This window comes from Schistocerca piceifrons, chromosome 4 (genome assembly GCF_021461385.2).
Source record: "Schistocerca piceifrons isolate TAMUIC-IGC-003096 chromosome 4, iqSchPice1.1, whole genome shotgun sequence".
Taxonomy (NCBI): Eukaryota; Metazoa; Arthropoda; class Insecta; order Orthoptera; family Acrididae; genus Schistocerca; species Schistocerca piceifrons.
Window position 1 is genome coordinate 34,038,538 of NC_060141.1, and position 20,262 is coordinate 34,058,799.

Sequence of the window (20,262 nt, forward strand, 5' to 3'; positions counted from 1 at the left end):
TAGTGCTAGTTACAGCGAACCACTCCTCTGTGAGTCAGGGTCGAATTCTGGTCTCCTTGGCCAATGGCCAAATGATCTGCTCGTTCATTTCTTGAGATTCCAACATGGCTAGGGATCCAGAGAAATATGACTGACAGTTTGATGTTTTGGGGCTAACAGAAAATGAATGGTCAGGTCTAAGGGGTGTCGGCAGGCGTAGCAGCAAATTATGGTTTGTACACAGCTCAGAAAATCACTGTGAATTAGAAAAGACTCATGTGAGCAGATTTGGACGTATGTAAGAGCCAATATAATGACTACTAACTGAGCAGTAAATACACTACATCCCTGTGGTAGACTGTGTTGTTCATTGTCACGTGTATATGAGTGACAGCACAGCCCATTTGGTCTTTGATACATGATCCATATGCATAAATCAATTCTGAACTCTAATTCATTCACCATCAAACGAAACAGTCATTGTAGAATACACAGATCTAGCATACCTTTTGGATGAAGGATAGAGCCAGATGAATTAGTTGGCAAGGGTCAGTCCACCAGGGTGTTTGTGAGAGGTTTCAGAAAGGTTATAAACGGTTAAGAGAAAATGGATACAAGACGGGCTGATATCGAGGCAGCAGATCGAGGGTGTTATTGTAGTGGTAATGACATTTTATCTGGGAAGAGAATATGTTTATTTTGATGGTCATTGATACTATATAAATGGACAGCATAGTTAGTTACAGTTGGGCTCATCAAATTTGTGAGTGAGTTATCCCCAATTCTGTCAGGAGACTAATTATGGGCAAGTACAACAGGTGCCAGTTGCGAGTCTGATCCCACAGAGATGTACTGTCTCTAAAAGACTTAGGACCAATCGGGCTGATAACCCATATGCCAGGATACCAAAATACAAGCAAGATAGTACTAGAACCTTATAAAGTGGAAAAGGGTGGTGTGATTGGTGCCTCAAGAAATGTTGCTGATGCAGCATTGTGCACTGAGACTTGTCATGCAGTTCTGTTTCAGCTGGTGTGTATGAGGCAACCGTGCTAACTTAGCACAGCAAGTCAGTCATACAAAGTCGTATATTTCTCATACCATTAGTAATCCATTATGCATTTTTGCATCGCTGAACTGTCCACCCACAACCAGACTTTCTTTGCAAAATTCATTCTGTAAAGAAAGTCCGGGTGTGGGTGGACAGTTCAGCTATGCAGAAGTACATTACTCATGTTTTGAAAGCAGTGAATCTAAATGGATGAGGTCCCAAAACTGGGCTTGCTTTATGGCACTCTGAAATTGACATTCTACAATACTTAGGTTTGGAGAACTGTAATAGATGCAGAAGTCATCAATAGAAAAGGGAAGTGAGACTATATGGCCATTAACTGATAGTAGGAAAAGTGTTACATTCAGAGTGAAACCATTTGGGGCCCCATTCTCTTGTGTTTGGGGAAGACTGTGAGACCCACATCTACTTGAACATGGAGGAGCTGATGAAATTAAAAATTTTAGATAAAAACCAAGATGTCACCTCCTAAGCCCCACCTATACTGAGTAGTAAAAAAAAGGTGCTGCCATGAAAATTAGGTGGTTGTTGGTAGACACATCCTCATGAAAACAACACTGAAATATAGATAGAAGTTCCTAGTCCACATGACCAAATAAGTTGTCTGTTCACCATGTGCCCAAATTATTCCCTTAAAACATTTGCCCAACTTATTCTCTTAAAACAAACAGGTTGATTGTCTACTGTGTGAGCATTCAGTCTCACTTTAAACCTGGGATAACTATGCTTTCACCCTCATGTACAGTATGATTAAAAAGTGCATAATTATGACATTTTTATTCTAGAGGTAAATATATAGAATCTGATCATGTATGCAATTAGGGGCTTGGTGCAGTTCATGGCATTGTGCCCAAGAACTTAGGACATCATTAGTTGTATGGGTCATTGTATGCTTCTGAGGAGTGAGAATCAAAATACAGGCAAATACTCTCTGCTCATCTTTTATGGAGGTGGATGGTGAGAAGGTTACTTTCAGATGCTAAGACTTGGGCAAGGTGCATTACAAGTTGTTCAGCAACAATGGCAATGTCACAGATTGAATCACACCATCCTGATACGTGCATGACTGGTGACTATAACTGCAGCACAGTTTGTCCCATGCTTCAGGGGATACTGTATGGGACACAACACTTTGGAAATATTTCTAAAACACCCCTGCTTGCATTTTTTAATTAGGTAGTGGGCCCGGGCTTAGAGTCTTTTGAAGGTGATAAGTGTCTCTCTGAATGGATGTCATTTCTGTTGCCAGAGTGCTCTTCTGCAATTTTTAACAGCTGCAGCTATTCTATGATTGCAACACGGTACAGGTTACTAACAGTGAGTGTGGTTGTGCACCCACGTACGCTGCCACCAAAACCACAGACCTCATATCTGGCACTGAAACGAGAGAGCGCTCGCTTCGCTGCTATCGAGCCACACATTAAGAGGTTGCCCTGCCCTGCCCTTTCTTGTACTGGTTGTGCTCAGTGAATGTTCTGCTTTCTGACAAGGACTCTTCCACGATTTTGCAGTAACGAACCTTTGCCCCTTACTAAACTCAGCCTGGACTGTTCTTTCCTCTATTTCAGTGTTCATGTGCCCATATAATTCTGGTGCTAAGTCTCTGCTGTTGTATATCCTGTGCACTTCGCTGTTTTTGACAACAGGGTGTTTTCATATCATCATGTGTTCTACAAGCACAACAGATCAAATGTTGGTTCAGTTGGTACAGCAGCAGCAGCACCAACTTGAACAGTAACAACAGGTAGACTTGCTCCATCAGATGGTTACGATTTTGCTGAGTGTCGTGGTCCTTCTGCAACCGACCTCGGCACATCCACCTGCACCCGCAGCTTTTCTCATAGTTCCAAGAGGTGCAGGAAGACTCGGACTCATGCATGCAGCATTCCCCAGCATTTCAAGTAGTGGACTCGACTTTGCAAAAATCATTTTTCTTGCCTCGAATTGTGCCTGAAACATTTCAGTCGATTCAGAAATTTGCTCCATTAACGGACCCTGTAGCACTGTCATTTTCTCAAATGTGGGAGTCGCTCAGTGTTCGTTACCTTAAGCAAATTGTGGCTTCCTGTACGGAGTTCCAGCAGCGAAAATAGAAGCCTGGTCAATCCTATGAAGCATGGGTAGCCAACCTCCTGGGTTTTAAGTTGTAAGTCCAGATTTATTTGTGCTCATTGTAAACAGTCCTTTGGTGACATCTGATATGCCACACAGTCGACTGTTCTGTTTTGATCAGAGAAGCACACAGGGAGATGTTGCATTTAGACATTCCTACATTCGAGAACATCGTGGCTATTACTCAGGACTTTAAAGTGACACAGTCTGCAAATGAACAAACACAGTGGCAGTATGTTCAGTTTCACAGCAAAGGCTTTGTTAACTAAAATCCATGTCATATTTATCTTGTTTGGACTGCTCAAAATCAGACTGTGGCTTTTCCTGATGCAGATTCCTCACATCCTGATTGTTTCTGGGCACACATTTATAGTCATTGCCTCCTCTGGCAGGCAAGGTGCATGGCCATGTGGCATCTGTCTGTTGTGGCTGCCCACACAGCTAGGCTTTGGATGAGATGTGGAGTACTGGAGGGTCATACTGTCTCCCCAATGCACAGCTGGGAGCTTTATATGCCCAATACGATTTATATTATGCTGCAAATTCAGCAACAACCATCCTGCTCCCAGGTTGACACCAGCACCTCTGCATTTCTCATGAATCTTGAAATATACCATCACTTGGGTCACCTTTCTCTTTCCTCCGCCAGTCATCATTTGGTCAGCTATGGCAATCAGCCAATTCCTGTTCAAGGCCAGTTTACAATCGACGTTTAGTACCAGCATGTCACAAGGGAGATCACGTTTTTGGCCGTCAACAGTGTGACATCTGAAAACATTTCTGGATTCAATGCATTCACAGTTTTTTGGAGTTAAAATTGGAGATACTGTGCACCTCATTTCTGACTCCATTCCATTCCAGGCATTGGATGACCTATGCCGCAAGTTTGGATCTCTGTGTGTCAGAAGATGATGTCCGGCGGATTCAAGAAGGTTTTGTGCACACTCCCAGTAAGTCTACCAACAGAGCCAGTTGAGAACTTGGAATACCCCAACCAACTGTATGGAAATTTCTGGGACAGCATTTCCTGTACAAGCCCTACCGATTACAACTTAAGCAGGCTCTCAACCCCAATGGCAAAGAGAAGCATCTCGCATTTTGTGGTTATGTACTAGGAAATTTGGAGGGTGACGCATTTCTACAGTGTGTAATTTTTAGCAATGAAGCGATGTCAATAGACAGAATGTTCGCATATGGGGTTTGGGAAATCCACATTCACCATTGCAACATGAAAGAGACTCACCGAAGATCAATGTGTTCTTTGCCGCATCCCATACAAAGGTTTGTGGACCATTTTTCTTTGCGGAAAGAACTGCAATGGGAATCATGTACCTGAACATGTTGGAATAATGGCTGTTCCCTCAAGTTATGGAAGATTCCCAGGATGGAACTCCACCCAATTGGCATCATGATGTACGAGGCTTTTTGAATGACTCCGTTTCTCAGCAATGTATTGGTTGCAGGGGTCTTGAGGACCTGGCTCTGCACTTCTGGTCACAGAGATCTCCTGATCTCACACCCTACAACTATTTCTTATGGGGTTACATGAAAGAAGCCGTTTACATCCCGCCTTTACCAACCACACTGAATGACCTGCGGAACTGGATCACTGCTGTGGTGCACTCGGAAGCTGCAGATATGCTGTCGCACGTGTGGGACGAATTTGGCTACCACGTCAATGTTTGCCGTGCACCCAACAGTGACACACTGAACATTTATAACATTTCTAATTATTAAATAATTATTACAAACTAATTAATTACAAATTATTAAATTGCTACCAAACATTATGAGGCTTTCTCTTTTCAGTGGTATAAAGCTTATTCATTTTGGATTTGTACTTGAATGAATACGGAGTTTTGAAAATGGGTACATCATTTAAAATAATCCTGTATAATGTGAACAGCAACGGTGCTATCACACTTCCCTGTCGTACTCCAGATACTACCTTTACATCTGTCAATTTTGTTCCATTAAGGGTGACGTGTTGAGTTCTATCTGCAAGAAAGTCTTCAGTGCTATCGCAAGTCTGCTCTGATACTTCATAAGCTCGTATTTTTTTCATTAAACAGCAATGTGGGACAGCGTCAAATGCTTACTGAAATCCAGGAACATGGCATCAACCTGAGCGCTGTTGTCCGCCACTTTGTGGGTCTCATGGAGGAACAGAGCAAGCCACGTTTCACAAGATACCTGTTTGTGAAATCCATATTGGTTTTTATAGAGGATATGTTCATTTTCCAAAAACATCATAATTCTTGAGAATAAAACATGTTCCATAATTCTACAACAGATTGATGTCAACGATATAGGTCTATAATTGTGTGGATCTGTCTTACGGCCTTTCTTAAAAATAGGAATGACCTGTGCTTTTTTGCAGTCATTAGGCACCTTTCATTGCTCAAGAGATATATGATAAATTATTGCTAGAAGTGGAGCAAGTTCTTGCACATAATCTTTATAGAAACTTATAGGTATCTCATCTGGTCCCAAATCCTTTTCCCTACTAAGCGACTGTAGCTGCTTTTCAATTCTGGGATTGGTTATTTCAATATCTGTCATTTCGATGTTCGTATGACAACTGAAAGGAGGGACAGTGTTACGATCTTCCACAGTGAAACAACTTTGAAAGACCGAATTCAATATTTCGGCCTTCGCTCTGTTATCTTCCATTTCAGCGCTGATGTGGTCGCTGAGAGAATGAATAGATGATTTTGGCCCACTTACTGATTTTACATAATGCTTCTCTCATTGCTCTCCTTATGCTCATTTTCACTTCAGCAGCATGAGCACTCCCACCATTTTCCAGAACAGTTGTTGCAAGATGTCTCTTGCTGTGCAAGCTGTCTTGATCAGATTTTTGTCATGGGTTACTCATAGCAGGATTATTTTGCTAGCCTTTGGGTTCTGTTCACTAACTTGCAAGTGCAATCTGCAAATATCAAAGAATTTTTTCTGACAGAAATTTAATATTTGGGCCACCTCCTGTTGGAGGACAGGATCAAACTCACACTGCATGATAAAATAGTGATTGTTAACCAACCTAAACTGCAGAAATTGAATCATTTTCTTCCAAACTTCTACTTAATGTGGCAGATATCAGTCATCCATTGAACAAGTTTGCATAAAAAGGTGTATATCAGTCATCCATTGAACAAGTTTGCATAAAAAGGTGTTCCTTTCATTAGGTCTGTGGACTGCTGCAGAGCTTTTGCCACATAATGCTGCCACTAAAGACATCACTGTGCCTCAGTACTTTTACACCAGGTAAATTGCTCGTTCTCGCAATGCACACTTCCCAATAAGTGTGTTGGGTGGTTCTGGCTCACAGATATACTGACAGCTCAGAACAATCTATCGCGTACACCTCCAAAATGTCGACAGCCACTCAATGCAATTATTCTCGGATAGAAAAAGGAAGCTTAAGCCACCATAAACACAGTCAGGAAGTTCCACATTTTCATCTATCGCAACAAATTCCATCTCATCACTGACGATACACCAATTGTAACACTCTTAGGACCCCATTCGCGACTTTTCCATAGAACAGTGCAACGACTCCAGAGTTGGACTTTATTTTTGAGTACATATCACGATGAGATGCATTATAGATCGAGGACTCAGGATGGTAATGGGGACGCATTGTCATGCTTGCCCAGGTGACCCAACCTGGCCTTCAACAAACCTGAGGCTGTCTGTTTTCAGATCAATGTTCACTTGGAGCATGCTGTGAATAGGTTTCTGGTAATGACCCACCACGTAGAGCAGGTCACCTGGCTGTGCTCTGACAGATTGTTGATTTTGTATACAGTGGTTGGCCCAGCAACTGCCCATCAAGAGTCTGGTCCTTCTCCTCCATTGGTTGGTGGTAGTCAGAACACGTTCCTCCTTAGCACCGACTTGGGTGACCCCATGCTGTCATCCTTCCAGTCCTGCAGGCTTGCATCTAAGCTCTCCCACACCGAGGCTACTGGGTATGATTTGCATGGAGATCCTCATGCTGTACTTCACCTACTGGTCTGGTATTGACTAAGAAGATTGTCTGTGAGCGACAATGTGCCAAGCAGTATGCAGTACTGCCAAGAACTTTTACTCCATGGCCAACACTGAGTCAGCCGTCGGACTGCATCCACATTAAACATGTGAGGCCCTTAGGTAATTCTACGCAATTGTAGGTGATCAACACATTGTCCAATTGCCCATATATACCGCACATGCACTCCACCACCATGGAAGATACCACGCAGGCTCTCACCCAGGTCTTCAAAAATGGCCAGCAGTGGTATTATCCACCTCACGTCCACACTGTTTCACCTGCAATCAAATGGGGAGGCAGAACATACGGTATGCATCTTTTAGACACAGTTGAAAATGTGCTAGGCGGACTCATCAGTTTCACAGCACCTACCAGACCACACTACTGCATGGAAGAAGCCTGGCAGACGTCCTCCACACTCAGCAGCCCGGGACTTGGGTGCATCTGATTTGCCCAGTGCCGTGGCCCAAGCTGCACTCGCGCACAATGCAATATGCCACGGATGCCCCTGTCTCCGCGCATACTTTTGGTTCGTGTCCTGGATGGATGCCAGTGATGATACATGTGATGCACGGTTCGCGAACATACAGCGTTGACGCTGCAGAGGTGTCATTCTCCAGCCTTCAGATACAACTGTACCCTCAGTGCACCTGCAGCAACAGCTGATGGCTTTGGGGAGTCTGTCTGCAATGTCTCTTCCATCCAGGGGCTGAATGCCACAGAGGCACCACCACTTGAGGAGCTGTTGGGAGCCAATAACGTTGACGTGTGGCCACTGGATGCACAGAGGCTGCAGGTGACATTTTACAGTGGTTCCCTAGATATACCCTCCAGCAGGAGTACCAAGCGGCCCTTCCCCCCTCGTCGTCACCCCTGACAGCGCATTTTCAATGCCATCCACATGCGGAGTGAACAGTCATCCCCAGCTTGCCACTGTCCAGGTAACGTTTTGCCATATGCCCCGTTGGGCCAGAGACAATGATGGTCCAGCCCTACCATGACGACTTCTCAAAGGCTACCATTGGAGGTGGAGGCCTCCTTGGCCACACCTGTCCATCATCAGCAGAAGCCATGCCTGTTTGCCCCCCCCCCTTCTTCTCCTGACAACTGCAGCACCGGATCCCCAAAAGGGGGGTTGGGATGTGGCCGTACACCCATGTTAACCTCCATCGCAGCTGAGAGACCGAAATGAGAGTGCCTGGGTTACTTGCAGCTGGTGCCATCACCAGCTGCAGGGTTTGCCGCATGGCAACAGCCTCACATCGACTGTACAACTCAATCCCCCTTGCATCAGTTGTGTTCAGTGAAGGTTCAACTTGCTGACTCAGACAGCTTCAAGATTTTGTTATAACAATCTCTTTTCCTCTATTTAAATGTTTTCATGTATGTGTAATTTTGGTGTTAAGTCACTGCTGTTGTACGTTTCCGTTTACTTGGTTGTTGTAATAAAGCTGAAGATTCTAAAGTGGGATCCTGGGGACTTGATTCTGCTACATTTAATATTGCAGTAGTGGTATGTTGGAGGATAATGTCACTCCATCCTTTGGAGTGGAGTTCAGGATTTGAAGAAACAGTGAAACTATCTCAATTGGCATTATTGAAGTTCAAAAGTGGTTGGTGTTCTAATGTGTACTGATGTGACAAGGAATCAATGTTTGAAAAATGGTCACTGTCACTTAAAATAATGCACTTCCTTGTAAATGAACAGGACAGAGCTGGAGCAACACGCTGACAGATCGATAGCCAAGAAGGTGTCATATGCTGAGCTAAAATGAGTGACAGGCCCAGAGTAAACACAATGGTTAAAACTGAAAAATACCTGCTCCTGTATATCTCCTCACTGAGAAATTTTAGAGCTGCTCCACAAGGATTGTGGTCATTAAAATCACCTGAGAGAATTACAGGAGCAGGTAATTGCAAGATCAAATCAGCAATCAGTTGGTCTGTGACCACCCCACCTGGAGATAAGTCTTACAGAGAATAAGATCAGTGTTTATACTGCTACCATTTCCAGTGAAAACTAGATGGAATCTTTGACTCTGTTCAGCAAAAGTGGCCTCACAGACCAATGTGCAAGCCCCACTCCCAGAGTCGGCTCAGTTCTTGTAATATGCTTTTTAATGTGCGACAATAACTGCTTGGAACTGTGTATCCTAAAGGGCTGTACCAAATTCTAGGCAAAGTATATTATGTAAGTTCAGTGTGGAGCCAGAAGTAGCCATTGTAGCTGGTACCACCTGTTGTGGGGGCTGTCGTGAGTCTGCATTTCTGTAAGTGATGTGGGGGGATGATGGGCCATCAAGGTTACTAGATCCATCTTTCTATTTGATTTCTCTTTTTCTCCTTTCTGTTACCTTCTTTTGGTATTTTGCTTACAGTTGAGAAATGTCCGGGTGCGTTTCACTGATGATAAATGGAAGATCCTGTGAGCTGTTTCCCTGAGGCCTGCTCCAGCCACTAGCTGCTTTTGAGGTGTGGGGTGATGATGGTTTATCAAGTTTGTTTGGGAGGCAGGAGGTAGCGTCCCCCCAACAAGGATCTGCTAAGGAAGATACTGTTCTGTTTGGTGAGGGGAGGCTGAGGACCTAGAGGTAGATGTAGATAGGATAATACCAGGGAGAAGAACCGCTTTAAACTGAATAGGTTTACTTGGGAAGCTATATGGGCCTAGCGTTCAGGGAGGACAGTAACACATTTTTGTCATTTGTATAAGTTGTAAGCATTCTTATTTCTTCTGAACCTCAAAGTATGTTAATTGGTCGAAAGTTTCACATTCTTTTATTCTGCATTATATTTTGAAGACACGGCAAGTTGGTACGTGCGGAGAATGCTCTTCCTCACAGCTAACGCAAATCTGCAGTTTGCCACATGGAATGTTCTCGTGTAATGGTTGACCACTGTCTCCACAGATTGGGTCATTTGTACAGAGTGACAATTTTGTTCAACCGTATGCATTTAAAACATTACATATGGGATGGTGTATGTGGTTTGACATCCATCAAAAGGCCAGTATCTCCCCACATTCTCTTGAAGTGAGTCACCCTCTGAAAGCCAGAATGAATGCTCCACAGTATGTCCCATTATCGTCTGGACCTCATCAGACACAAGGGACAAACTGGACTCCAAGTCTTTCTAAGTTAGCCTGTAATTCATCATCTGTTTGTGGCATAATGCCTTGATGAATAATTAACCATTGCACCATACTGAGACTCTTGGAGTGTGGGAGTGTGACTGTAATATCACCACACTTATTACATGACAACAGGGCCTGTGATTGGTTGGGAAATAATGGTCTGATTAATACTGTTCTGCATATCAATTAATTTATTTATTTAGACAACTTTATCATATTTATCTTCAATTTTTTGTACAAAGGAGTATCTGTCACCTGGTCAGTAACAGATGAGGTATTGGGTAGCATATTTTTCTCTTTGCTTCTTAAATCAGTTTTCCTCTCACAGTATAGCAAAGGGATGAAATATTTTTGGATTGTATCTATAAGCTTGTGGTAGTTTATTGTAAAAAATGGCAGTTGTTGTTACATGTGTGAAGTATTCAATGGAAGCCAGGCACACATACTGGTTCCTCGCTAGATACATGTACGATTGGATGCTTTTTGTAGTTCATGCTACAGGGCCTGAAGATGACCCTACTGAGGAGTCAAAACTGGTAGCCTAAACAAAACTCTATAAAAGTAATGGCTGTTGGAATATTCTTATTAGAATTCACTGATCACCCGCAGTCCCACTCCCCATAATTGCAAGATGGAGTTACATTTAATGGGAGTTTTTATCACTCTTATTGCTCCCCCCCCCCCCCCCCCAAATCTGAGAGCGCCTCAGTGCAGCAAGCACTACCTGGTGAGGATAACTATTTCACTGTGTCCCCTTGCAACAGATATGGTGAACACATACTCGTACACAGCACAGGCCCCAACAGAGTGACCCACGCATTGTCAGGGGCTACCAGCTGGAAAGAGAAAAAACAATGACATGAAGAAGTTAAAAGTAATGAGAATATCTAAGAGCAGTGGAAAACTGGAAATCTCAATTTAAATCCAGTGTTGATCACTTCTAATATTTGAAGGATCTCACAGATACCTGTAAAATCAAGAAGATTTGACATAGCGCACCCATCGTATGAGTGCTGCATCCATAAAGAAGAGGCAGGAGACCAGCAGGTAAGGCTTTAACTTATGGAGTGGTAAATAAAGTGCTACTATAAAAACAAAACCTCATCAACTGGTTATTGACTTCACTGTGTGTACTCTTCTCTTTTCACTGTATCAATGATTTCTTAAATTTCTTAGTGATATTAAAGCTTATTTTGAAAGTCGCTCAATGTTAAGTTTGCTATTTGTTGTTAAAATTCATCTGCACCAGAAGCAATTCAGAAATGTTCCATTACATGTTTAGGGCTCTGAAAACATCCTCTATAGCTGCAGCTGGAGACAGAAGACTACTGCACAGCAAACAAACCACAGGGCTATAAATGGATAGATTTTGAACAAAATTTATTCAGCTGTCTAAAAGGCAATGTGTGAAGCCTTTAACAGTAATTGTACCAGAATACTGTTGAAAGAACTCTTGCAAAATTCAAAGAAATTTTGGTCTTACACAACAGTTGCCAGTGGAATCAAGGTTAATGTCCAGACACTCATGGACAACACTGAAACTGAGGGAAGCAATGATTAGATTAGATTAATACTAGTTCCATGGATCATGAATACCATATTTCGTAATGATGTGGAACGAGTCGAATTTTCCAATACATGACATAATTAGGTTAATTTAACAACATACTTAAGTTAATATAACAACTTTATTTTTTTGTGTTTTTTGTTTTTCTTTATTTTTTATTTTTTTTATTATTTTAATATTTTTGTTTTGTTTTTTCTTTTTTTCTTAATTTATGTCTAAAAATTCCTCTATGGAGTAGAAGGAGTTGTCATTCAGAAATTCTTTTAATTTCTTCTTAAATACTTGTTGGTTATCTGTCAGACTTTTGATACTATTTGGTAAGTGACCAAAGACTTTAGTGCCAGTATAATTCACCCCTTTCTGTGCCAAAGTTAGATTTAATCTTGAATAGTGAAGATCGTCCTTTCTCCTAGTATTGTAGTTATGCACACTGCTATTACTTTTGAATTGGGTTTGGTTGTTAATAACAAATTTCATAAGAGAGTATATATACTGAGAAGCTACTGTGAATATCCCTAGATCCTTAAATAAATGTCTGCAGGATGATCTTGGGTGGACTCCAGCTATTATTCTGATTACACACTTTTGTGCAATAAATACTTTATTCCTCAGTGATGAATTACCCCAAAATATGATGCCATATGAAAGCAATGAGTGAAAATAGGCGTAGTAAGCTAATTTACTAAGATGTTTATCACCAAAATTTGCAATGACCCTTATTGCATAAGTAGCTGAACTCATCAATGTGTTTCTTCCAATTTAATCTCTCATCAATGGACATACCTAAAAATTTGGAATATTCTACCTTAGCTATATGCTTCTGATTAAGGTGTATATTTATTAATGGCGTCATACCATTCACTGTACGGAACTGTATGTACTGTGTCTTATCAAAATTCAGTGAGAGTCCGTTTACAAGGAACCACTTAGTAATTTTCTGAAAGACAGTATTGACAATTTCATCAGTTAATTCTTGTTTCTCAGGTGTGATTACTATACTTGTATCATCAGCAAAGAGAACTAACTTTGCCTCTTCATGAATATAGAATGGCAAGTCATTAATATATAATAAGAACAACAAAGGACCCAAGACTGACCCTTGTGGAACCCCATTCTTGATAGTCCCCCAGTTTGAGGAATGTGCTGATCTTTGCATGTTACGAGAACTACTTATTTCAACTTTCTACACTCTTCCAGTTAGGTACGAATTAAACCATTTGTGCACTGTCCCACTCATGCCACAATACTTGAGCTTGTCTAGCAGAATTTCATGATTTACACAATCAAAAGCCTTTGAGAGATCACAAAAAATCCCAATGGGTGGTGTTCGGTTATTCAGATCATTCAAAATTTGACTGGTGAAAGCATATATGGCATTTTCTGTTGAAAAACCTTTCTGGAAACCAAACTGACATTTTGTTACTACTTCATTTTTACAGATATGTGAAGCGACTCTTGAATACATTACTTTCTCAAAAATTTTGGATAAAGCTGTTAGAAGGGAGATTGGACGGTAATTATTGACATCAGATCTATCCCCCTTTTTATGCAAAGGTATAACAATAGCATATTTCAGTCTATCAGGGAAAATGCCCTGTTCCAGAGAGCTATTACACAGGTGGCTGAGAATCTTACTTATCTGTTGAGAACAAGCTTTTAGTATTTTGCTGGAAATGCCATCAATTCCATGTGAGTTTTTGCTTTTAAGCAAGTTTATTATTTTCCAAATTTCAGAGGGAGAAGTGGGTGAGATTTCAATTGTATTAAATTGCATAGGTATGGCCTCTTCCATTAACAGCCTAGTATCTTCTAATGAACACCTGGATCCTACTATATCCACAACATTTAGAAAATGATTATTAAAAATATTTTCAACTTCTGACTTTTTGTTCGTAAAGCTTTCATTCAATTTGATGATAATACCGGTACTGTCTTCCTCTGGTCTTGGTTGACCTGTTTCTCTTTTAATAATATTCCAAATTGTTTTAATTTTATTATCAGAGTTGCTGATTTCAGGCATGATACACATACTCCTGGATTTTTTAATAACTTTTTTTAATATAACACAGTAGTTTTTATAATTTTTGATAGTTTCTGGGTCACTACTCTTTCTTGCTGTCAGATACATTTCCCTTTGAGAGAACAGAATGCTGAACTCTATTTTTGATAGTTCCTTTACAGAGGAAGATTGAGGAATCCTCATACCATAGCAAAAAACGAGTGATGTAGGTAGTAATGTCAAGGTATCAGGAAACAGCTGAAAATTTTGAAACTGAGCATGGCTTCACTGTCTAATGAAATTCCTGTAAGATTCTAGACAGAGTTTGCAATTGAGTTAGACCCTCTTCTAACCATAATATACCACAGATTCCTCTAACAAAAATTTTGTTCTGTGGTTAGGAGGAAGAACAGGTTACATGATCTACAATAAGAGCAAAAGGAGGGATCCACAAAACTACCATAAAAAACACTGACATCCTACTATTGTAGAATCTTAGAACATATTCAGATGTCAAATATAGTGAGGTACAGCGGATTTGGTCCCTCAATGCCAACCAACACAGACTCCCAAATGAAAAATTGTGTACTTCACGAAGTACAAAAATTAGTTTCCTGTGACTAGAATATCAATGAGTGACACCTGGCATCAGTAAATTGGGTCATTCCATACCAAGTGGTCCAGGAAAAAACCATTTCGGAAAAAAACTGATATTTGTTGGATAAATTCCCAAAATATTTATGGGCTTGAAAACATTTTTACAAAATTTTTACCGTGTATCATTTAGAAACAGTGGCCATTTTTCTTTCAGACTGCAAGCAGTTTTTTGCATTTACAAGTGTCTGAAGTTTTTGAAATTATTCAGTAATGCATTGCCCCAGACCTTTCAAATAAGAAGCATTTAGTTCAACACACACTGGACTATACATTAAAACCATGATCACCTAGCTGAATGTATTCCTTAACATATTTTTAATGGCTCAACAGTACTGCTGCAAATTTAAAAAAAACTCAATTTTTGAACAAAATTTTTCGAAAGAAGGAGTAATTTCTCAGCCTTAATATATTTTGTGCTGTTACACTACACAGTATAGTTAATTTTCATAGAATATCAATGGTGAGAAGCTTAGACTTAAAAAGTACCTTTTTTTTTAATTTTTTCATTCTTTAGCCTCCAATGTCTTTGTTAGGTAACCAAATAAAAATCCGAAAATTACACACTTAATAGACCTTTATGAAGTCAAACTTCAGTATAAATTTCAACTTTGAGATTCAATGAGAAGTTACGAAAATAAATTACCAATAAGAGTCAAAATACATTTCTTGATATCTGGACTAGTAAAGTATATCAATTATATAATTTAAACACGTTAAAAAAAAACAAATTAAAGTAACAAATGATTATTCATTGAAACAATCCTCTGCAGGAAGTTTCAGCAGGCTAGCAGACAGCATCTACAAGTCTGTGCAGTGTCTTTCCCCTTACACCAACATCTGTTCACTCAGACTCAGTTAACAATGAGCTCTAGAAGAGTGCAGTTTAACAATGGAGTCTCAGTGTTCTATTGATGTTCTTTTAACAAAGTTTGCCATAAAAGTGTATATGGAATGTTTCCTGAAGACATCACTGTAATTGAAGATTACCGTGAAGAAGAAGAAAAGGGTTGTTTTCCTTATAAGTTGGCTAAGAGATTAACTCAACTTGCAAGTACCATGAAAATAAATACTTACAGAAATTTCATCACATTTTTAGCCAGTCTTGCTTAAGGATTCTTTTAAGAAACACAAGAAGCTTGTAACAAAAGGTCTGAGTGAAATAACATTTGATCATTATTCTAAAAATAAATGCCCTTTTATCAATATAATACCAGAAAAGTCATAGCGTCAAACATATTTTTCCAAGATATTTGTCGTTAACAAAGAAAGGGTTAGTGATAGTTCAGATAAATAATTTTGTGACTCATCAGAAACTACAAAAAAGTGGATTTTGCTTGTGAAATTCTAGGTGTTCGCCTACTAGTAAAATCAGGAAATTAATAAAGAAAAAAGATTCTCTGAACAAATATGTTGATTTTATAGAAAGACTAAAAACAAAATGTCATAATTCAAACAAATAGGATAAAGTTAAGATAATTCTTGAATCCGAGCAAAAGTTAGCGAATAATTTATTGTGTCAGCACGCTATGTTAAATTAATAAGGCAGTTAATAAAAGAGCAGGGTTTTTCACCTGCAGAACAAAAGAAAAATGCATTTAATTTCATACATGGAAAACATGACTGTAAAGGTTATTAGATTTTATGAAGATGATAATAACAGCCAATTGAAGCGTGGCAAAAAAGATTATGCTTCTATGAAAGAAAATGGTACTAAGATTCAGAGACAAAAAAGGTTAATAATGTGTAATTTAAATAAACTATTCACTGAATTCAAAAAAGAAAATTCTGACATTAAAATTGGATGGTTAGAATTTTGCAAATTGAGACTGAAATGGTGTATTGGTGGAGGGGCATCTGGTATCCAAATTTTTACGTTTGTTTGTATCACCAGAATGTAAAGATGTTCACACAACTTGCTCAACTAAGTTCACATCAACATCCCCGAATGGCAAACTTCGTCAATGTGGAAAATCTGTACCACTAACACTTCAAAATAAGAACATAAGGCTTGCATTTGTGGTGGATTGCCAAAGTTGATAATATTGATGTGCATGTTACATTTTACCACCCATCAAGACCAAGGGCCTCATTTAAAAAAAGTTGAGAACAATAAAGTATGAATGTCTGTTAAAAATGTACTGATGAAGCTGTCTCCCCATAAATTCACAGCTAAGAGTGGTCAAACTACTAACCTAACACCCAAACTGAGTAACGAAATTTCTCTGTTGTTCGATGAACAATGCAATTAGTTGGCTCATTCAAACAAAAAATGTAATGCAGATATATTTAAATTATGTAACTGATACAGTTTATCCATTAGTCCGGATATTAAGAAACATATTTTTGACTTATAATGGCAATTTTTTTTCGCAATTTCCCATTGAATCTCAATGTTGAAATGTATAATGAAGTTTGATATCATAAAGGTCTATTAAGTGTGTAATTATCAGATTTTTATCTCGTCTCCTAGAAAAGATAATGCAGGCAAAAAAAAGAAAAAAATCCATTTTTAAAAATAGTTTATTATTTTAAGTGTAAGCGTCTCATCATTGATACACTGTGAAAAGTAACTATACTTTGGAGTGTGATAGCACAAAATATTAAGGCTCAGAAATTACAACTTTGGAAAAATAATGTTCAAAAATTGAGTTTTTTTTTAAATTTACAACCAATAACTTTGAGCCATTAAAACTGTATTAACGTATACAACCAGCTAGGTGGTCATGGTTTTAATTTATAGTTCAGTATGTGCTGAACTAAATGCTTCTTATTTGAAAGCTGTGGGTTAACCCAATACTGAATAATTTAAAAAAAAACCACACATGCTTGTAAATGTGAAAGAACACTTGCAGGCCGAAACAAAAATGGCCACTGTTTCTAAAAAAAAAAAAATTCCTGACATGGTCAAGCAATTCATTTAGTATGGACTGACCCAATTCACAAAACTGTTGAAGGGTTTATATTAACTGTGGTGATCACACGTGCTCAATCAAATGTAAAGTTAGTTGTAGACTTTGGTTAATCTACTAATCTGTACTGGACATCAAGAAAACATTATTTAATACATAACAAACAGTTACATACACTAAAATGGGACAAACACCATTTTGGATCACTTTTTTCCAATGATGACGAAACAAAATAAATTATAAACCACATTTTCTATCACAGCCAATTTGCCTACAGAAATAAAAAAGATAACTAAAGTCCAGTTATTTAAAAAGGCAGTCAAAGTGTACCTCTTAAATGTTGCATATTATGCTAATTGAGATTATTTAGAGATATAGAGTAGGGCTTAATAATAACAAAAGAAGATGATTGCTAGTGCATAATATGCATGTCTGCATTTTTTTCAGAGTTCAACATCGCGGCTCACCATGAGAGGATGCTAAGTCAAGCTTTCAGGTAGACAGAAGGGAAGACATGGAAATGTAATAGAGGGACAGCAGCATAGTTGAGGCCCTAAAGTCAACTGTAAGTGTGTGGGATTGTGAAGAGTGAACCAACTAAATGTACAGGGCATAATCATTTTGTATGTTATTAAGTCAAGCTAACTTGTTCAGAGTATATAAATATAAAAAAGCTCTACGTTAGGTAGAAATAACTAAGGTAGTGTGACTCACAGAAAAGTGTCACATAAATACTTCAACTGGCAGCTTCCTTAGGAATTGTTTAGACATGATGAAGATAATTACAGCACACTGGCATTCTTCCTGTGTCCCACATGTGAATGGAGCAGGTAGAAGCCCTAATACATTCTTCCACTCACCTCACAGTGGATGCAAATGTAAACATGGAATTATGGAGTTAATGGATACAGGAATAATGATGGATATAGTCTTTGGTATACTAATACAGGTTGATCCACGAATGAAAAAATTCTTTCAAGCATGAAACCAGCATAAATGGAGTGAAACAACAGGAGATTGAGGTTTTGCGTTGAACCTAATGGCACATGCCTTATGATTAAATAGGAGGCAAAATAATTCGACATACACCTTATTCTTTGAATTCCATAAGAAGTCAAACACTAAGAAGCCCTTAAAAAATCTGGCATATTTTATGGAACATTTTTTTTTAAATGAAACATATTCCATTAGAATGCCTACCAAAATAACAATCACTAATGGGGAAACAATGATTATTTATACGTTTGTCACTATAAACTATCTCCCAATTTGCTAAAACTAAAGCTTCTTCCACCTGACATAAAGAACTGATAACTTCGCTACGTAATGCGACTCCAAACAGTATTAAAAATGAGAGATGAAAGAATTTACACAACGGAGGAGTTTTCTGAAATATTACCTGCACATCCAATCTGACTTCACAAACTGTGCCTGTCCCATTGTATAAATCCACAGTCAGCTGATCCAAGGTCAGTTTTTCTTCTAAGAATTGTCCGAGATATCTTTGCAACAAATACCTACAAGCTCGCTTTTTAATGCTTTCGGACCAAGATTCATACCACGGCATGACTAGCTAAAAAGGTATGCACAACATTAAAAATTTATACTCATCTATGAGCCTGTCTGCTATACTCTGACGTATAAACAGCTCAATGTTTTCCTTTATGACGTCATTTGTTTTGAACAAAGAGGAATCACATGGCCAATCCAAAGGGAAGCCTGGCTTGACACTAGAGTAAAATCTTTGAACAAAGAAGCCCGACCCAAAGAAAGAGTAAATTCTCCAACAAAATATTAACTTTCTATATACCAGCTGGTAAAAAGTCGCCGTTAATGGCAACTAAAAATAACGAAAGTGAAATAATGGTTAAAGTTCTGAAATAAAGCAAAAAATTAAAGGACACTTCTCGATTTAGCCCTGCAGTTACGTTAGCTGAATGAACATTATTCTAATGGGTTTAAGATATCAGCAGCGAAAAATTGCTTTAACTTTTTGAATCTGCGTAAAAAGGAAACAATGCACCTAGCCACTCTAACGAGTAACTAAAATTCGGAAACTACAATCGGCGTTCGACACTTGGCTGGCGTTCGGGTCATGCGAGATGCTTAGAATTATTTATTCTAACCTCCTTGAGTTTGCATGACGTCTCTCACTCTCTGCTTGATGCAACCTTCGAATTTGCGAAAGCGTTATTAATGATTCGATCGCAGATAAATATTTGTGGCAAGCAAGAATGTCATTGCTGCTCAATTCACTCGGTGCAAGTTAAGCTGTACTCTTAAGTTCCTGTGACAAGCAAGAATGTAAATGTCTTTGGTGCTCATTACACACGCAGCAAGCCGTGCGCTTAGGTTCCCACTTAACCACACCCTTGGAAATCAAGAATAAACAGCAAAGTATTTGTGACAGGCAAGACTAGAAGTATGATTGTTCCTTGTTTCGCTAGCAGCAATTTAAGCTGTCCTCTTAGTTTCCAGCCTAACAAACCCTCGGAAGTTGCGACATATTTGGAATAAACAGCAGTGTTCTTTACTTTACTTTACTATATCTTCGTCATTTACCAGCAATGGCTGGACAGACTGCGTCACAAATACAATGTTCATCAACTAACATTTATACAACACCATATACAAAATTTATATTACAAATAAAAGAAAATATTTATGCAGTGCACAAAAACACATAGAACATAGTGGGAATGAAATATAACTAAACAGGAAAGTAAAACTTCATAGCAGCAAATGAAAATAGCATAAAGCAAAATGCCACACACACAAAGTTTCATTTTGACAAAATA

General features: G+C 39.0%; 1 protein-coding gene across 1 annotated transcript in view; it reads right to left on the minus strand.

The window, feature by feature from the left end:
• The window catches only part of LOC124794644 (autophagy-related protein 2 homolog A), a 496,478-nt gene extending 477,307 nt beyond the window's left edge, over nt 1-19,171 (minus strand). Inside the window, exon 1 of the mRNA XM_047258162.1 lies at nt 18,864-19,171. Within this exon, the coding sequence (XP_047114118.1) occupies nt 18,864-19,031 (168 nt within the window). The 5' untranslated portion in view covers nt 19,032-19,171. The remainder of the gene's footprint in view (nt 1-18,863) is intronic.
• Between the last annotated feature and the right edge of the window lie 1,091 nt (nt 19,172-20,262).